Below are 16,636 nucleotides of genomic sequence, written 5' to 3'. Positions count from 1 at the left end.
TCAGTATTAATAGTGAACCCCACAGTGGCCCTCAGTACTAACAGTGACCCCTATAGTGGCCTTTAGTAGTAATAGCGTTCCCCACAGTGGCCCTCAGTAGTAATGGTGACCCCCACAGTGGCCCTCAGTAGTAATAGTGCTCCCCCCCCACAGTAGCCCTCAGTAGTAAAAGTGTCCCCAACAGTCACCCTCAGTAGTAATAATGACCCCCACAGTGTCTTTCAGTAGTAATAGTGACCCCCACAGTGGCCCTTAATAGTAATAGTGTCCCCACAGTGGCCCTTAGTAGTAATAGTGACCCCCACAGTGGCCTCAGTAGTAATGGTGACCTCCACAGTGGACTTCAGCAGAATAGTTGTCCCCACAATGGCCCTCAGTAGTAATAGTTGCCCCTACAGTGGCCCTCAGTAGTATTAGTGACCCCCTACGGTAGCTCTCAGTATAATGTCCTCCACAGTTGCCCTCAGTAGTATTAGTGACCCGCACAAGTGGCCTCAGTAGTAATAGTCCCCCACAGTAGCCTTCACTAGTAATAGTGACCCCCACAGTAGCCATCAGTAGTAATAGTGGCCCCCACAGTAGTGCTCATTATTAATAGTGACTCCCACAGTGGCCCTCAGTGCTAACAGTGACCCCCATAGTGGCCCTTAGTAGTATTAGTGACCCCCACAAGTGGCCTCAGTAGTAATAGTCCCCCACAGTAGCCTTCACTAGTAATAGTGACCCCCACAGTAGCCATCAGTAGTAATAGTGGCCCCCACAGTAGACCCACAGTAGCCATCAGTAGTAATAGTGGCCCCCACAGTAGACCTCAGTATTAATAGTGACTCCCACAGTGGCCCTCAGTACTAACAGTGACCCCCATAGTGGCCCTTAGTAGTAAAAGTGTTCCCCACAGTGGCCCTCAGTAGTAATGGTGACCCCCACAGTGGCCCTCAGTAGTAATAGTGCCCCCCCCCCCCCCCACAGTAGCCCTCAGTAGTAAAAGTGTCCCCAACAGTCACTCTCAGTAGTAATAGTGACCCCCACAGTGTCCTTCAATAGTAATAGTGACCCCCACAGTGGCCCTTAATAGTAATAGTGTCCCCACAGTGGCCCTCAGTAGTAATAGTGAGCCCCACAGTGCCCTCAGTAGTAATGTGACCTCCACAGTGGACTTCAGCAGTAATAGTTGTCCCCACAATGGCCCTCAGTAGTAATAGTTGCCCCTACAGTGGCCCTAAGTAGTATTAGTGACCCCCCCCACGGTAGCTCTCAGTAGTAATGTCCTCCACAGTTGCCCTCAGTAGTATTAGTGACCCGCACAAGTGGCCTCAGTAGTAATAGTCCCCCACAGTAGCCTTCACTATTAATAGTGACCCCCACAGTAGCCATCAGTAGTAATAGGGGCCCCCACAGTAGTCCTCAGTATTAATAGTGACTCCCACAGTGGCCCTCAGTACTAACAGTGACCCCCATAGTGGCCCTTAGTAGTAATAGCGTTCCCCACAGTGGCCCTCAGTAGTAATGGTGACCCCCACAGTGGTCCTCAGTAGTAATGGTGACCCCCACAGTGGCCCTCAGTAGTAATGGTGACCCCCACAGTGGCCCTCAGTAGTAATAGTGCCCCCCCACAGTAGCCCTCATTAGTAATAGTGTCCCCCCACAGTAGCGATAAGTGCTAATACTATTACTACTGGGGCTAATAATTGACCCCAGTAGTAAAAGTGACCCCCACAGTAGTGGTAGTTCCCCCACGAAACCGATATACTTACCATCTTCCTGGTCTCCAGTAATTCTTCTCCTCTTCTTGGCGCTCATGTGGGAGGAAGTGTGTGTGCAGCTGCAGCAGCGCCTCCTCCCTTCTCCTCTCGCGGAACTGTCAGGGGAGGGGAGGAAGACCCCAGATGTGCACACTGCTCTCAGTGTGTGAATCAGCCGTGGCACCGCAAAGTGATTACCAACTGGGGAGCTGCAGCACCCCAGCTGGTAATCACTATAATGACCAGACGTCCCAAAAGCGGAACAAACGGTGGAAGGTGGGATACAGGACTGTCCCACTTAAATCGGGATGTCTGTTCACCTTACTACGGGAGTCAATATAGGGGAGCCTATTACTACTGGGGCCAATATAGGATCACTATTACTACTGTGGACAATATAGGGGGGCATATTACTACTGTGGCAGCAACAGGGGACATTACTACTACTAGGGCCAATATAAGGGTCCCTATTATTACTGTGGCCAATATAGGGGAGCCCATTACTACAGTGGCCACAACAGGGTACACTATTACTACTGGAGCCAATATAGGGGTCACTAGTACTACTGTGGCCAATATAGGGGAGCCTATTACTACTGCGGTCGCAACAGTGAACATTATTACTACTGGGGCTAATATAGGGGACGCTATTACTACTAGGGCCATTATAGTCCATCACAGTCTCAAAATAGATCTTTGTTATACTATTATGGGAAACACTGAAAACCTTATAGTCATGTAAATAAGGAGAAAATAATTTGATGCAGCATATATAAATATGGGTTTTTCTTTACAATTACTTACCTCATTCAGCAATGAAAAAATACTAACTGGACTTCCTTCGATTAGCTCCACACAGTGCTTATTGTCTTGGTAACTGATAAAAGACCATTCAAGCCCTTCTGTTATATATTCTTCCTTCAACATGACAAAACATACAATGAATTTCAGACACAAAATAACAATTACTTCAGTAAATCATGTTATAAATAAAGGACCATGCAGAAACATACAAAATTGTCGTCCTTGAATGATTTTGTTTTTATTTCTCTCGTAGGATACATTAATACATATCCCCAGCAGCTTCAATTCAATTATTGTTGATTTTGCAACCATGTCTGCTAGACGTTTGTTCCACGCATTTACAACTCTTTCAGTGAAAAAATAATTCCTAACTTTGCTTCTGATTTTCCCCCAACCAATCTTGGATTGTGCCCCTAGTTCTAGTTTTCTAGCTTCCTAGTAACAACACTTCCCTCCCGAATCTTATTTATAGCTCTAACATGTTTAAAGTTTTCGATCATGTCTCCCCGCTCCCTTCTTTCCTCCAGGCTATAGAGATTAAGGTATTTAAGTATTTCCTAAGAAGTTGTGTTTTTGAGACATTCCTCCATTTTTGCAGCACATCTTTGGACTTGTTCTATTTTATCAATGTCTTTCTGTTGATGAAGTCTCCAAAACTGAACACGGTTTTCCAGATGTGGTCTCACCAGAGCTCTGTACAGTTGGATCACAATCTCTCTCTTTGCTTCTTGCTATGTAACCGAGCAACCTACTTGCTTTCTTTGCTGCCTATCTGCACTGGGGACTCATTTTGAGCCTGTCAGAAATCAGACCCCTAAATCTTTCTTTGCTGAGATTCTGAATAACACTGAACAACCAGTCCGATACTCAGTCCAAGGATTCCTTTACCCCAAGTACATTATTTTACATTTGGAAGCACTGAACTACAGTTTCCAGTGTTTTGACCATTTATCTGCTGAAGCAAAATAGTTTTTCATGTTCAATACCCACCAGGAATATCAACCCTGTTACACACTTTTGTGTCATCAAGAAATAGACAAAACTCAGCTTTCAAACCTTCTCCTATGTCACTTACCAACATAATAAATATAAATGGGCCCATGACAGACCCTCGTGGTTACCACTTGTTACTCATCTGTGTTCAGATTACACTTTGTTAACGATAACACTCTGATATCGATCTTTTGACCAACCGTGAATCCACAGAACTATTAAAGGATTAATTCCAATTTTCAATAACTTACATATGAGCTTTTAATGTGAATTTTAAATAGAGCTGTGCCTGCAGTTACAAGTGCTGGCCACTACAGATGTGTCGGAGCAGCATCTTCGTACCCCAGGTGATTGTGGCAATGACAGCAGACCTCCGATCTGCTGATCAGCCAACGTACTGAGTGATTTTCTCTCGAAAACCCCTGTAACTCCAAGATGTAGCTTCATTTTATTAGCAGTGTATTACAGTAATACACATTTTTACCTGTTGAGCTTTCATGTAGTGTGATACAAAATGCTGTTGAAGTTTCTCATTAGCGTAGTTAATGCACAACTGTTCCAAACTGTTTTGTGGAAAAGATTCAAATCCATATACATCAAGCAAGCCTGGAGAACAAAAAAAAATATTGAAAGGCTATTTTACTGCACTTCACTTCAGTGATCATATCTGCAAATCGCTCAACTTTACATAATTGTGTAAATGAGGCCTTAGGTTTTTAATTTGCACAATTGTTGGTTTTACACGTGCATATATGCACAAAAAACAGCGCTGCCTGTAGTTAACCCATTTAGGACCAGCCACTGTATATATACGGCGGCTGGTCCTGGGCTTAGAGGACCGCCGATAGTAAAAATACAGTAGTGCTCTAAGCCTCCTGCTCTGCAATCAGTCAGAGGCAGGAAGGGGTTATCAGCTGTTAGTGACAGCTGATACCCCGGAGCAGAAGGCAGGAGGGGTTTTTAACCCTTCTTGCCTTTTGCTTCCCCGATATACAGTGCTCAATGCGCACTGTCTGGGCAAAGTGAAAGTAAGAAGTACTTTCAGTACGGGAGCCTCGGGGGGTCATGTGACCTCCCGGGATTCCCTGCTATGCAGAGCTGGAAGGTCAGACATAGACCCTGGCAGCTCTGCAGGTGACTAATGTCACCGCAGGGGTTGCTTTCCCCTATAATTAGGGCTCCTATGGACGCCCCAACTATAGTGGGAAAGTGTCGAATAAAGTAAAAAAAAAAAAAAGTGAATGTCCCCCAGAGGTCTTATATGACGTCATGGGGGACATAGATAGTAAAAAACATAATTACATACATCAGTAAGACAAAATAACAGAATAAAACAATACATACATAAGAAAGAGAACACCACAAAGCAGACGCCAACAAAAACCGTTGCCGTATGCGCCCTGTAAACCAAAACCATACATACTATATATCAAAACGTCCGAAATAAATAGAGGAACCCATTTCTATACTTTATTTTAGTGTAAATACAAAAATAATTTTTAAAAAAACTATAAAATGTTAAAAAAAATCATTTTTTTTAGCATTTTACCCCCAATAAAACTAAAAAAACGGGAAAAAAGGCAGTGAAAAAGATATTAAAAAAAGAGTCCTATATATCACGGAAAAAAAACCACAGCAAAAATAATTTTGGTAGCTAAAGGAAAAAAAAATGGAGCAGTAAAACCGCCACATGGGTAAAATCCCTAAAAAGTGTCTGGTCCTTAAGGGGTTAAATTCTTTAAGTTTCTAGATCTCTTTCCTTTTCCCAAGTCTTAGTGTTAATTCTCTGGTTAGACTAATAGGTTTAGTTTAGGAATACTCTAGGGCAACAAAATATTGGCAGCAGGACTCCAGAGATAATAAAGTATAGAAGAGAATAGTTGATATGGAATGTCATGTTTTGAATAATCTGGTGTCCGCTGCGATGCAGCCAGATATATTATTTGTATGTAATAAGTATTGTCCTAATAAAAACTTTTTGAACGATAAAAACAGCGCTGCACGAGTGTGCAAAAAAACGCGTGAATGAAGCTCCATACCTATTGCTTTCAATGGCACTGGCGCTGCTACCGGCACCATCTGCAGTGATTTTCGGGGAAGGGCTTGAAATATAAGCCCTTCCCTGAAAATCAACCCTAGCTTGTGTAAAAAAAAAAACATACGCTCACCTCTTTGCCACTGGCGCGTCTGGCCGCTTGGTCCTCGGGACTGCTCTGAAGCCCTTTCAGGAGGCTGGGATTTTAAATCCCTGCTGCTGAAAGAGATTCAGTCCAGTACAGGAAAGCCAAGCTGCTAGACGTGCCAAGCTCTGACAGCGTTGGAGAAGTTAGTATGTTATGGGAGATCACGATCCTCTGTCATAGCTGTGACAGCTGTGGCAGGGGGTTCCTTCATCCCTGCAAAGAGTCCCCTCATCACTAAACACTGTGACAGTGCCGTCACAGTGTTCTGTGATGAGGGGACCACTGTAGGGAATATTTATGCGCAGCACGGATGTCTTATCTTTTGCAGGTGCGCAAATTTACACACCTGCAAAGGACGGACATATGAACAAACCATTGGGAAACAATGGTTCTAATAGGTGCGCTGATTTGCACGCACATACGCGCGTGCAAAACACTCGCGTGAACGAGGCCTTAGGGCTCATGTCCACGGGGAAAATAAGAATTAAAATCCGCAGCGGATTTTAACTCTTCTCCCGCCCGCGGATCCGCACCCCATAGGGATGCATTGACCACGCGCGGGTAGATAAATACCCGCGGATCGTCAATAAAAGTGATTTTAAAAAAAATGGAGCATGAAAAAATCTGGACCATGCTCCATTTTCATGCGGGTCTCCCGCGGGGACGGCTCCCGCGGGCTTCTATTGAAGCCTATGGAAGCCGTCCGGATCCGCGGGACACAAAAATCATATTTTACTTACACGCTCCGGTTCTTCTCTTCGGCGCCGCGCCATCTTCTTTCCGACGCGGCCGGATCATTTTGCTTCGGCCCGGCGCATGCGCGCGGCACGTCACCGACGTCATCATGCACATCCGCCGAGCCGAAGAATGAAGATCCGGCCGCGACGAGAGAAGATGACGCCGCCGCGAAGAGAAGAAACGGAGCGGATGGGAGGTGAGTTTATTCTCATTTATTTGTATTTTCAGCGCTCATGTCCGCGGGGCAGGAGGGACCCGCTGCAGATTCTACATGTAGAATCCGTAGCGGGCCCGATTTTCCCCGTGGACATGAGGCCTAAGTCTCCAAAATGACTACTTTAACTTAAAAACATTTGAACTTGAAACCATAATTCTATGAAAAACTAGTAATTGTTCCTGAAGCCCTGACAGACTCTATTATACCTTTGAGAAAGAGAATGTTTATTGTTCTATGACCTGCAGAACACTAGATCGGCATCAGAGACACCCGAGAAAACTGTGTTCTGTAAATTGACATTCACCAATGACCTCCTCTGTTGGCATAGTAATCATCCCTTGTTATTTAAAGCAGGTATCCCACAAGGTCAGTACATGAAAAAAACAGTTCTCAGGGTCAGAATGTGGTGAAAAAAAGCAAATTTTTTTTAAATTAAAAGTTTTATATTTTTAAAAGTAGTAAAACATAATAAAAACTACATAAAAACTGGTGTCACTGTAACTGTATTGGCCCACAAAATAAAGTTAATATGTCATTTTTACCACGTCATGAATGCAGCAAACACAAGACCCCCAGAAAAGTAAAAATTGCACAATTGCATTTTTTCCCACTTTACCCCACTCAGAATTTTAACTAATTTTTATTTAGAATAAAAGATGTAGAGCATATACCATGTTACATTGGATTCTGGGTAAAATATAATTTTGCAGAGTATAATCATTTGAGATAAGATAATTAGTTTGTTTGAAGGTCAGCCAAGGGCCTCATATTTGTTTGAATTTGGCATGTTGTCAGTTTACCAGGCCAACTCCTCCTACCAATCTCTTTTGAGAAAGACAGTTCTCTCTCCCAAGCCAAAATGAAATTTGGTTTAAGAGGGGAGGCCAGATGTAAGAGACCTTCATATAATTTAGAGATCAGTTCCGAAGGCAGGGAAGGCAGTAATAAGTATGTTTCTAAACAAGAAGGTTTGTGAATAGTACTTAATTTAGTTAAAAATTGTTTGCATAGACTCTGGAAAGTAAAGGTGAAGAAAAAGTTATATGGGAATCTTGCGTGTATAGGTGGTAAAGAGAAAGAATCTACCCTATTTTTAAAGAAATCAACAACTGACATGGAGCCAGCCTTTCCGCTAATCAAGAATGCCTGAGAGGTAAGTAGATAGGGAGGAAGCTTAAAGGTGCCAGTGCTGAAATTGGTCTGGTGGGTTTTAACCACTTAGTGACAGAGCTTTTTTCCATTTTCGTTTTTTCCTCCTCCCTTTTAAAAAAATCGTAACTCCTTTACTTATCCATCGACATCGCTGTATGAGGGCTTGATTTTTGCGGGACGAGTTGTATTTTTCAATGGTACTATTTATTGTACCACATAAATACACTTTTCAAAAGCCCTAACTTTTTTATTTTTCCATCAACATGGCTGTATGAGTGCTTGTTTTTTGTATGGTGAACTGTAGTCTTTATAGGTGCCATTTTTGGGTGCACATAATTTTTGTAAAACTTTTAATAATTTGTTTTGAGAGCAGGGAGAGAAAAAAACAATTCTGTCATTGTTTTTTGTTTTTTTTTACATCATTAATCGTGCAGCATAAATGACATGTTACAATTTTTTCTGTGGGTCAGTATGATTACGATGATACTAACATTATTAGAATTTGTTTTAGATTTTTGCACAGTATCTGGCATCCTGTTGCCATGGTAACCCATCGCAGCATGTTAACAGCAGGGATCACCGTTCTTATCTATCCCAGCTATTGCAGTTGGAGGCCGGCTATCAGTAACACCTGGCTCCCGCTGCAAGATGGCGCTAGCCCAGCTTCTGATTTCGTGCCATCTACACTACTTAAAGGGGTTGTCTCGCGAAATCAAGTGGGGTTATACACTTCTGTATGGCCATATTAATGCACTTTGTAATATACATCGTGCATTAAATATGAGCCATACAGAAGTTATTCACTTACCTGCTCCGTTGCTAGCGTCCTCGTCTCCATGGTTCCGTCTAAATTCGCTGGCGGCTTGCTTTTTTAGACGCGCTTGCACAGTCCGGTCTTCTGCTCTCAGCACGAGCCGCTTCAGCCGGCTAGCCGCTACAGCTCTTCTGCGCATGCGCAGACGAGCTGTCACTTCTCGGGAGCGCGCTGGAGCAGCCATTCTGTACCATCCTCTCTTAGAGGAAGGTGCAGAAACTTGGGCCGCCCAGCTGTCCCGAGAAGCCGCCCAGCCGCCCCGAGAAGCCGCCCAACTGTCCCGCCGTCCTGCCGCCCAGGTAAGTGATGGGCCGGGGGGGCTGCCGCTGGGTGGGGGGGGCTGCCGGTGGGGGGGGGGGCCTGCCGCTGGGCCGGGGGGGGGGGGGCCTGCCGGTGGGCGGGGGGGGGGGGCCTGCCGCTGGGCGGGGGGGGGCCTGCCGCTGGGCCGGGGGGGGGGGCTGCCGCTGGGCTGGGGGGGGGGGGGGCTGCCGCTGGGCCGGGGGGGGGGGGCTGCCGCTGGGCCGGGGGTCTAGCGCCGGTTACCTGCTGCCTGGCGGTGGGTGACTGTGTGCCGTGGTCGGCCTCGTTCAATCCCGGGGTCCGGTCGGCGGCTGCGGGGCGTCTGGTTGTCAGGGAGACACAGCTGGTAGCGTCTCGGGAGCGCGCACGTCGGGCTACAGCAAGCGACGGGAAAAGAGCCGGCGGCCATCTTGGGAAAATTTTGCTGAAACGCTGTAACTGTAAGTACAAACCAGCTAGAAAAGTCATTTACAGGGGGGCTTAGTAATGTATGCTTAATTAGGGGGACTGGGCCAAAAAAAAAATTCACTGCTTCCTCGAGACAACCCCTTTAAGTTTACATCTTGTTGCATTAAGTACCCCGAGGACATAAACTTACATCCTGTAGCGTTAAGGGGTTAATTAAGCATGCATATATGCCCAATGGACTATCAAGAGCCTTTTCTGCATCAATGCCAATTAGGGCTAGAGGTATCTTACAATGGTTTGCATGATGTATTTAGTTTATGGTTCTCGAGGTGTTGTGATTAATTGGTCCTGAGCAAACCTACTTGTTCAGGACCAACTAATTTAGGTAAGATATGCTGGATTCTGTTTGCCAGCAGTTTAGTCCACCTCTTCATATCTGTGTTAAGTAAAGAGATTGGGCTGTAGCTACTACAGACTTTATTATTTTTACTCTCCTTTGGGAATGGCAAGATAAGGGCCATCAAAGCTGGTTTAGGGAGATGTTCACCATTAAGTAAATTACTAGATACATTTAAATATTTTGGTAAAAGAAGGTATTGGGGGGGGCAGAGCCTGACTACCGAGCGAGATGGCCGCTTGAGACCTGAGCTCCCGCAGTACGGCGCTCACGGAGGCCTGTCATCACCTCTCACACCCGCGGACATGAAGAAAGGCAGCAAAGACAGAAGCACCGACCAGCTGAGCACCCCCCGTTCTCAGAAAAAACAGTCGGGAGTGCAGCAGTATTTGAAAAAATGGGCCGCTCGCTCCCCGCAACCTGTCTCCAAGATGGCGCCGGCTGCAGCACACAGTAAGGAGGGGGAGGGAGAACTCTCTTCGGATGAAGAGGACAGGGAAAATATCTCCAAAGGGGTCATGAAAGAACTTATAATCTCTGCCCTCCAACCTGATAAAATGGCTGATTTAGCCGAAATTAAAGATGACATCAAACAGATGGGGCGCAGAATAGAGGAATTAGAATCCTCCTCAGCCGGGGTCACCTCCCACGCACTGGCCATGGCACAAGTGTTAAAAGAACAACATGAGCACATCAATAGAGCCCTCATCATGCAAGAAGATCTCGAGAATCGGAATCAGCGCTGCAATATTCGCCTGAAGGGCCTCCCAGAAACATGGGCTCCTGAATCCCTCTTTAAAGTAGCCGCCGAAATTTTCGAACTTCTGCTGGGCTCAGACAGAGCTGCCTCCATAACAATTGAGCGCATACACAGGGCGCTCAGACCTCCCCCGCTGAACCTCCCCGAGACATCATCTGCAAACTCCTGTCTTTTCAAGACACCTCCGCCATCCTAAAAGCTGCAAGATCACATCAAGACCTTAAATACGGGGACTCCCCCTGCAAGTCTTTCAAGATTTGGCCCCCTCAACGCTGATGAAACGTCGCCTCCTACGCCCTCTCCTAGAAGCCCTCAGGGCAAGAGACATAAGATACCCGTGGCTTTTTCCCTTTGGTTTAGGCATCACACACAAGGGCCGCAGGATTGCGATCCGTTCCCCGGACGACCTTCACAGGTGCTGGGAGCACTTGGAGCTTGATCCTATAGACCTGCCCTGCTGGCTCCCTCTCCCGGAGTTCCCTAAACTCCCGAAGTTATCTTCTCCGGAGTCTTGGCAGCAGGCCGGTAGCCTTAAGTCTCTTAGGGGGAAAAAGTCCAAAGAACCCTCTAGCAACGCAGACACCTGAACGAACGCTTGCTATATCTCGTTTCACGTTAGTCCCTTATCGTTCAACTCTGGTCCCCTCTGGACATATTGGGAAAAATCCCAAGAAAAGCTGGACACCTTGTCCGAGTCGTTTACTTAGGTCCCAGACTTCTAATAGGACGCTGTTGTGTCTCTTTTGTCCAAAAAGACTATTTGGTTAGATTGAATGCCTTTCTGATATAGTTTTTACAAAACAAAAACAGATCTCTGGGGTCCTTAGTCAATGCCTCAATTATAGGAGCATTAAACCCAGAAATCACTTCTCTGTTACAATTTCAAGATACAACCCCCCTAATGCAGGTTACTCTTCGATGCTGGAGTCAACTAACGCACAAACTCAAATCGGGCCCGAGAGGTCCTCCAATAGATCTCCCTTTGGAGATTCTCAATTACTTTATACGAGATCTCAACCTTAAAAGTTGGAGCAACTCTGGGATAAAGAAATTGTCTGATTTAACTGACAAAGGAAGGCTTCTCTCATTTCGAGAAATACAAAACAAATTTAAGTTGCTTGACTCTGAAGCCTTCCCTTACATAAAAATCTACTCCCTATTAAATAACTCCAACCTAACTAACTTCTCTCCCCCAAGGGAATTAGAACAACTACGTTTTATATGCAAAAATGCACATGATTCCCACACTAGAGTTTTTTATAACCTCATTTCAGGTAACAAAAACAACCCAAAGAGGATACACCTACTAAATTGGGAATTTGACCTAAAAAAGAAAATAACCACCCTACAATGGACGAAAGCATTCGAATGGGCTAATAAAGCCACCCTATCTGCTAACATTCTACAAACCCACTACAAGGTGCTATCCAGGTAACATAGTAACATAGTAACATAGTATGTAAGGCCGAATGAAGACATTGTCCATCTAGTCCAGCCTGTCTATCCTACTGTGTTGATCCAGAGGAAGGCAAAAAACCCCAGGGCCAGAAGCCAATTAGCCCTTTTGGGGGAAAAATTCCTTCCCGACTCCCTAATGGCAATCAGACTGTTCCCTGGATCAACCCCTAATAGTTCCTACCTGCCTGTATACCAGGATTGACCCTTAACCTAATATTTATATCCTGTAATATACTTCTTCTCCAGAAAGACATCAAGTCCCCTTTTAAACTCCTCTATCGATTTTGCCATCACCACTTCCTCCGGTAGAGAGTTCCACAGTCTAACTGCTCTTACAGTAAAGAACCCCTTTCTATGTTGGTGATGAAACCTACTTTCCTCTAATCGTAGCGGATGTCCTCTTGTTACCGTCGTGGTCCTGGGTGTAAACAGATCGCGGGAGAGATCCATGTGTTGTCCCCTCATGTACTTATACATGGTTATTTGGTCGCCTCTTAACCTTCTTTTTTCTAGAGTAAATAGTCCCAATTTGGATAGCCTCTGTGGGTATTCCAGTCCCGTCATTCCATGTATTAGTTTAGTTGCCCTTCTTTGAACCCCTTCAAGCACTGTGACATCTTTCCTGAGCACCGGTGTCCAGAATTGTACGCAGTATTCCATGTGAGGCCTGACAAGTGCCTTATATAATGGAAGGATGATGTTCTCGTCCTTCGCCCCTATACCTCTTTTAATGCACCCCAAAACTTTATTTGCCTTTGCAGCAGCTGACTGGCATTGGTTACTCCAGTTTAGTCTATTATCCACTAATACCCCTAGATCCTTTTCCATATCACTTTTCCCCAGCGGTACCCCATTAAGTGAATATTTGTGACATCCGTTCCTCTTGCCCATGTGCATAGTCTTACATTTTTCAACATTGAACTTCATTTGCCATTTTTCTGCCCAAGCCCCCATCTTATCCAGGTCCGTTTGTAGCCGCACATTGTCCTCCGTTGCATTAATTATATTGTATAATTTTGTGTCATCTGCAAATATTGATATTTTGCTGTGCAGCCCCTCTATCAGGTCATTAATAAATATGTTGAACAGAGTGGGGCCTAATACTGAACCCTGTGGCACCCCGCTAGCGACTGTGGTCCAATCAGAGTACGAACCATTTATTACCACCCTCTGCTTTCTATCGTTGAGCCAATTTTTTACCCACTTACACACGTTTTCGCCCAGTCCGAGCTGCCTCATTTTGTATATTAGCCTATTATGTGGCACGGTGTCAAAGGCTTTAGAGAAGTCCAGATATACGAGATCAATAGACTCTCCCAGGTCCAGCTTAGAGCTTACTTCATTGTAGAAACTGATCAGATTTGTCTGACATGAGCGACCCTTCATGAATCCATGCTGGTGAGGAGTTATTCCCTTAATCTCCTTGAGGTACTCATCGATGGCGTCTCTCAGAATCCCCTCGAAAATTTTTCCCGTTACTGAAGTGAGACTTACTGGCCTGTAGTTACCAGGCTCACTTTTGCTCCCTTTTTTGTAAATTGGAACCACGTTGGCAATGCGCCAGTCCAATGGTACTACTCCGGTCTTGATAGTGTCTAGAAATATTAGGTATAGCGGCCTAGCTATCTCGTCACTTAGTTCCTTTAGTATCCTTGGGTGTAATCCATCTGGGCCCGGTGATTTATCAATTTTAGTTTTCTTTAAACGCTTCCGCACCTCCTCCTGCGTTAGGTATGAGATATTTTGTAAGGGGTTCGTTTTATTCCCCTGCATCTCGTGTGGCATTTCCTTTTCTTTGGTGAACACACTTGAGAAGAAGCTGTTTAGTAGATTTGCTTTCCCTTCGTCATCATCAATGATTTCTCCTGCATTGTTTTTTAAAGGGCCAGCGCTCTCCCTGCAAATCCTTTTGCTGTTTATGTAGTTGAAAAATAGCTTCGGGTTGTTTCTGCTCTCTTTTGCGATCCGTCTTTCTGCTTCCTCCTTGGCAGTTTTGATCGTATCTTTGCATATTTTGTTTTTTTCCCTGTATGATTTTAGCGCTTCTTCGCTGCCTTCTTGCTTTAGTAGTTTGAACGCTTTCTTCTTTTCTTTTCACTCCCACAAAACTAAGCAGATTCTTCCCTAATTTTGACAACAAATGCTGGAGAAACTGTGGCCGTGAGGGTTCACTATTCCACTTGTTTTGGGAATGCCCCCTGATTGGAAACTTCTGGGAGGAAGTCTTTAACTCCATCCATGCTATTTCAGGGATACGCCTACCCCGTTTACCTCAGCTTGCTCTCCTTCTTATAGACTGCGATATAATCCCGACGAAAAAGAGGAGGTGGATATGTCACTTCCTTTTATCAGCAAAAAATACCATAGCAAAAAGATGGAGAGTGACCTCCCCCCCTTCTATCAAAGATCTTTTAGAAGCTACTGCAAACCATTACTGTTATGAAAAAATTTACGCAAAAAATAATAACTGTCTTGCTAAGTTTAATCAAAATTGGAAATATTGGCAGCAATTTGAGTTAAAAAAGTTGTTTTGAATTTGTTTATACTTCCTTCTCTGTACTCTATACTCTATATTTGACTCGCTAGAACACAACTATCAAGACTTAAATAAAAGTAAAACACACGTCTCTGTTAAAAATACCAAATATATGCCAAGAGAGATAAGTTAATTATCACTGTGTGAGAACCACATAGAAAATCTCTGTATAAGCAATGTTGTGTCTATGTTTCTCTATGTAAAAAACTAATAAAAATTATTATTCAAAAAAACAAACAAAAAAAAACAACTGATGTATATTATGAGAAATGGCACTCATGTGCAAGATTTGCAATTACACAAGCTACAGCATTCATATTTATAGTTTCCTTTTGCAAAAAAAAAACACTATACTTTAAAACATTAAGTAGTGACAATGGCATTTGTCCTGCCAATCTACACATTTGTAATGTTCATACAAAAATACCATCAACTATATGAAGATAGTCAAAATTATGACACAAATACTTGTCAGTCAGTGTTTAAGAACGGGACAGCAGACTTCTTTGTAATCTGTGCTGGAACAGCCTTGTGGGAAAGATCTTTGAACAAATTATTAAACAGCATGTATGCAAGTACTTGGATGAAAATGGAGTAATTAACCAGAGCCAGCATGGGTTTGTAACAAACAAGTCATGCCAGACTAATCTAATTTCCTTCTAAGACAGTATCACTGACTGGGTAGATCACGGAAATGCGGTGGATATAGATTATGTTGACCTTGGTTAAGCATTTGACAAAGTATCTCATGCCATACTTATTGAAAAAAATGACCAAATATGGGATTGACAAGGCAACTGTTAGGTGGATTCACAACTGGTTGAGTGATCATAGAGTGATCATAAAGTTATTTTCTATAGCACCAGGTTCTTCAGTCTTTCAATCTTCTCGAAGGACAAAGTAAGAGCATGCGGGAGATAGAGGGAGATAATAGCACTCACCCAGCTTGTCAGCGGAGGTTATGGAGGTATCCAGGAGATGTAGGTTTTCCACCTGAGTCCGACTAAAGATGATGGTAGTGACTGCGGCAGTATGTCCAGTATCAGACAGCTGCAGGCAAGGATGTATCAGGGGCATGAATCAGGAACAACTGGGAGCTTTGCCCTTCTTTCAGGGCTGAATACAGGAGCGCTATCCTGATTGGTTGTTGTGGAGGAAATGGCCTTACTACCCGCAATGACTCCTGGTGGACTATGCTGCTGGTAGAATGCAGTCCCAGACGGTAGACAGGAAACAACAGCGCCTTGTAGCTGAGTCACACACTAGTGTATTACCAGGACACCCTGGCAGGCGAGGACCTACTGCCACTGGGCATCAGAGCTGGAGTTTAGACAAAGCATGTGAGGCAGTAGTGAGCTTTCCGCAGGTGTCAGGAAATAGGATCTATTACAATAAAAGGTAGCAAAGAAGTGGCAGCATAAGATGATGCAGTAAAAACTCTTTAGATAAAGGAACATTTTTATTGTTTCGTAGTTAAAAATAGGCAACGTTTTGACCTAATGTTCCGGAACATGGATACCATACCTTGTTTCATCTGTTAATGGCTTGAAAAAGACCTTGATTAGGTCGAAACGTTGCCTATTTTTAACTACGTTTTTTTCTGCATCATCTTATGCTGTCACTTCTTTGCTACCTTTTATTGTAATTTTGAAGGGGCACAGGTCCATAGCCCCAAAGTTGGCTTGGCATTTTTTTTGACCACTGGAGGTCTTTAAATTTGGTCTCCCCCCTTAAAGAAGTCCTTTCTGTGGGTGTTGTGTGAGTGCTGTGGCTCTTTTCTTTTTAGGAGATAGGATCTACATAGTAACATAGTTCGTAAGGCCGAATGAAGACAATGTCCATCTAGTCCAGCCTGTTTAGCCTCCTGTGTTGTTCATCCAGAGGAAGGCAAAAAAGAAAACCAAGAGCAGAAGCCAATTAGCCCTTTTGGGGAAAAAAATCCTTCCTGACTCCGTAATGGCAATCAGACTGTTCCCTGGATCAACCCCTAATAGTTCCTACCTGCCTGTATACCCGGATTAACAATTAACCTAAGATTTATAACCTATAATATCCTTCCTCTCCAGAAAGACATCAAGTCCCCTTTTAAACTCCTCTATGGATTTTGCCATCACCACTTCCTCAGGCAGAGAGT

General features: G+C 44.2%; 1 protein-coding gene across 2 annotated transcripts in view; it reads right to left on the bottom strand.

Annotated features, from left to right (window-relative positions):
* Nucleotides 1-16,636, bottom strand: part of MYO19 (myosin XIX) — a 343,753-nt gene that overhangs the window by 129,528 nt on the left and 197,589 nt on the right. For both annotated transcript variants that reach the window (XR_010786633.1, XM_066578554.1), the window contains exons 13-14: nt 4,024-4,145; nt 2,547-2,660 (exon numbers count right to left, since the gene is read on the bottom strand). Coding sequence is in view for 1 of the 2 variants with exons in the window: in XM_066578554.1 (XP_066434651.1) it covers nt 2,547-2,660; nt 4,024-4,145 (236 nt within the window). In the remaining variant the exon portion in view is untranslated. The remainder of the gene's footprint in view (nt 1-2,546; nt 2,661-4,023; nt 4,146-16,636) is intronic.

The sequence above is a fragment of the Eleutherodactylus coqui genome, chromosome 1 (assembly GCF_035609145.1).
Source record: "Eleutherodactylus coqui strain aEleCoq1 chromosome 1, aEleCoq1.hap1, whole genome shotgun sequence".
NCBI classification, from domain to species: domain Eukaryota; kingdom Metazoa; phylum Chordata; class Amphibia; order Anura; family Eleutherodactylidae; genus Eleutherodactylus; species Eleutherodactylus coqui.
Note: the sequence above shows the minus strand (reverse complement) of the source record. Positions and strands in the feature narration are given on the sequence as shown.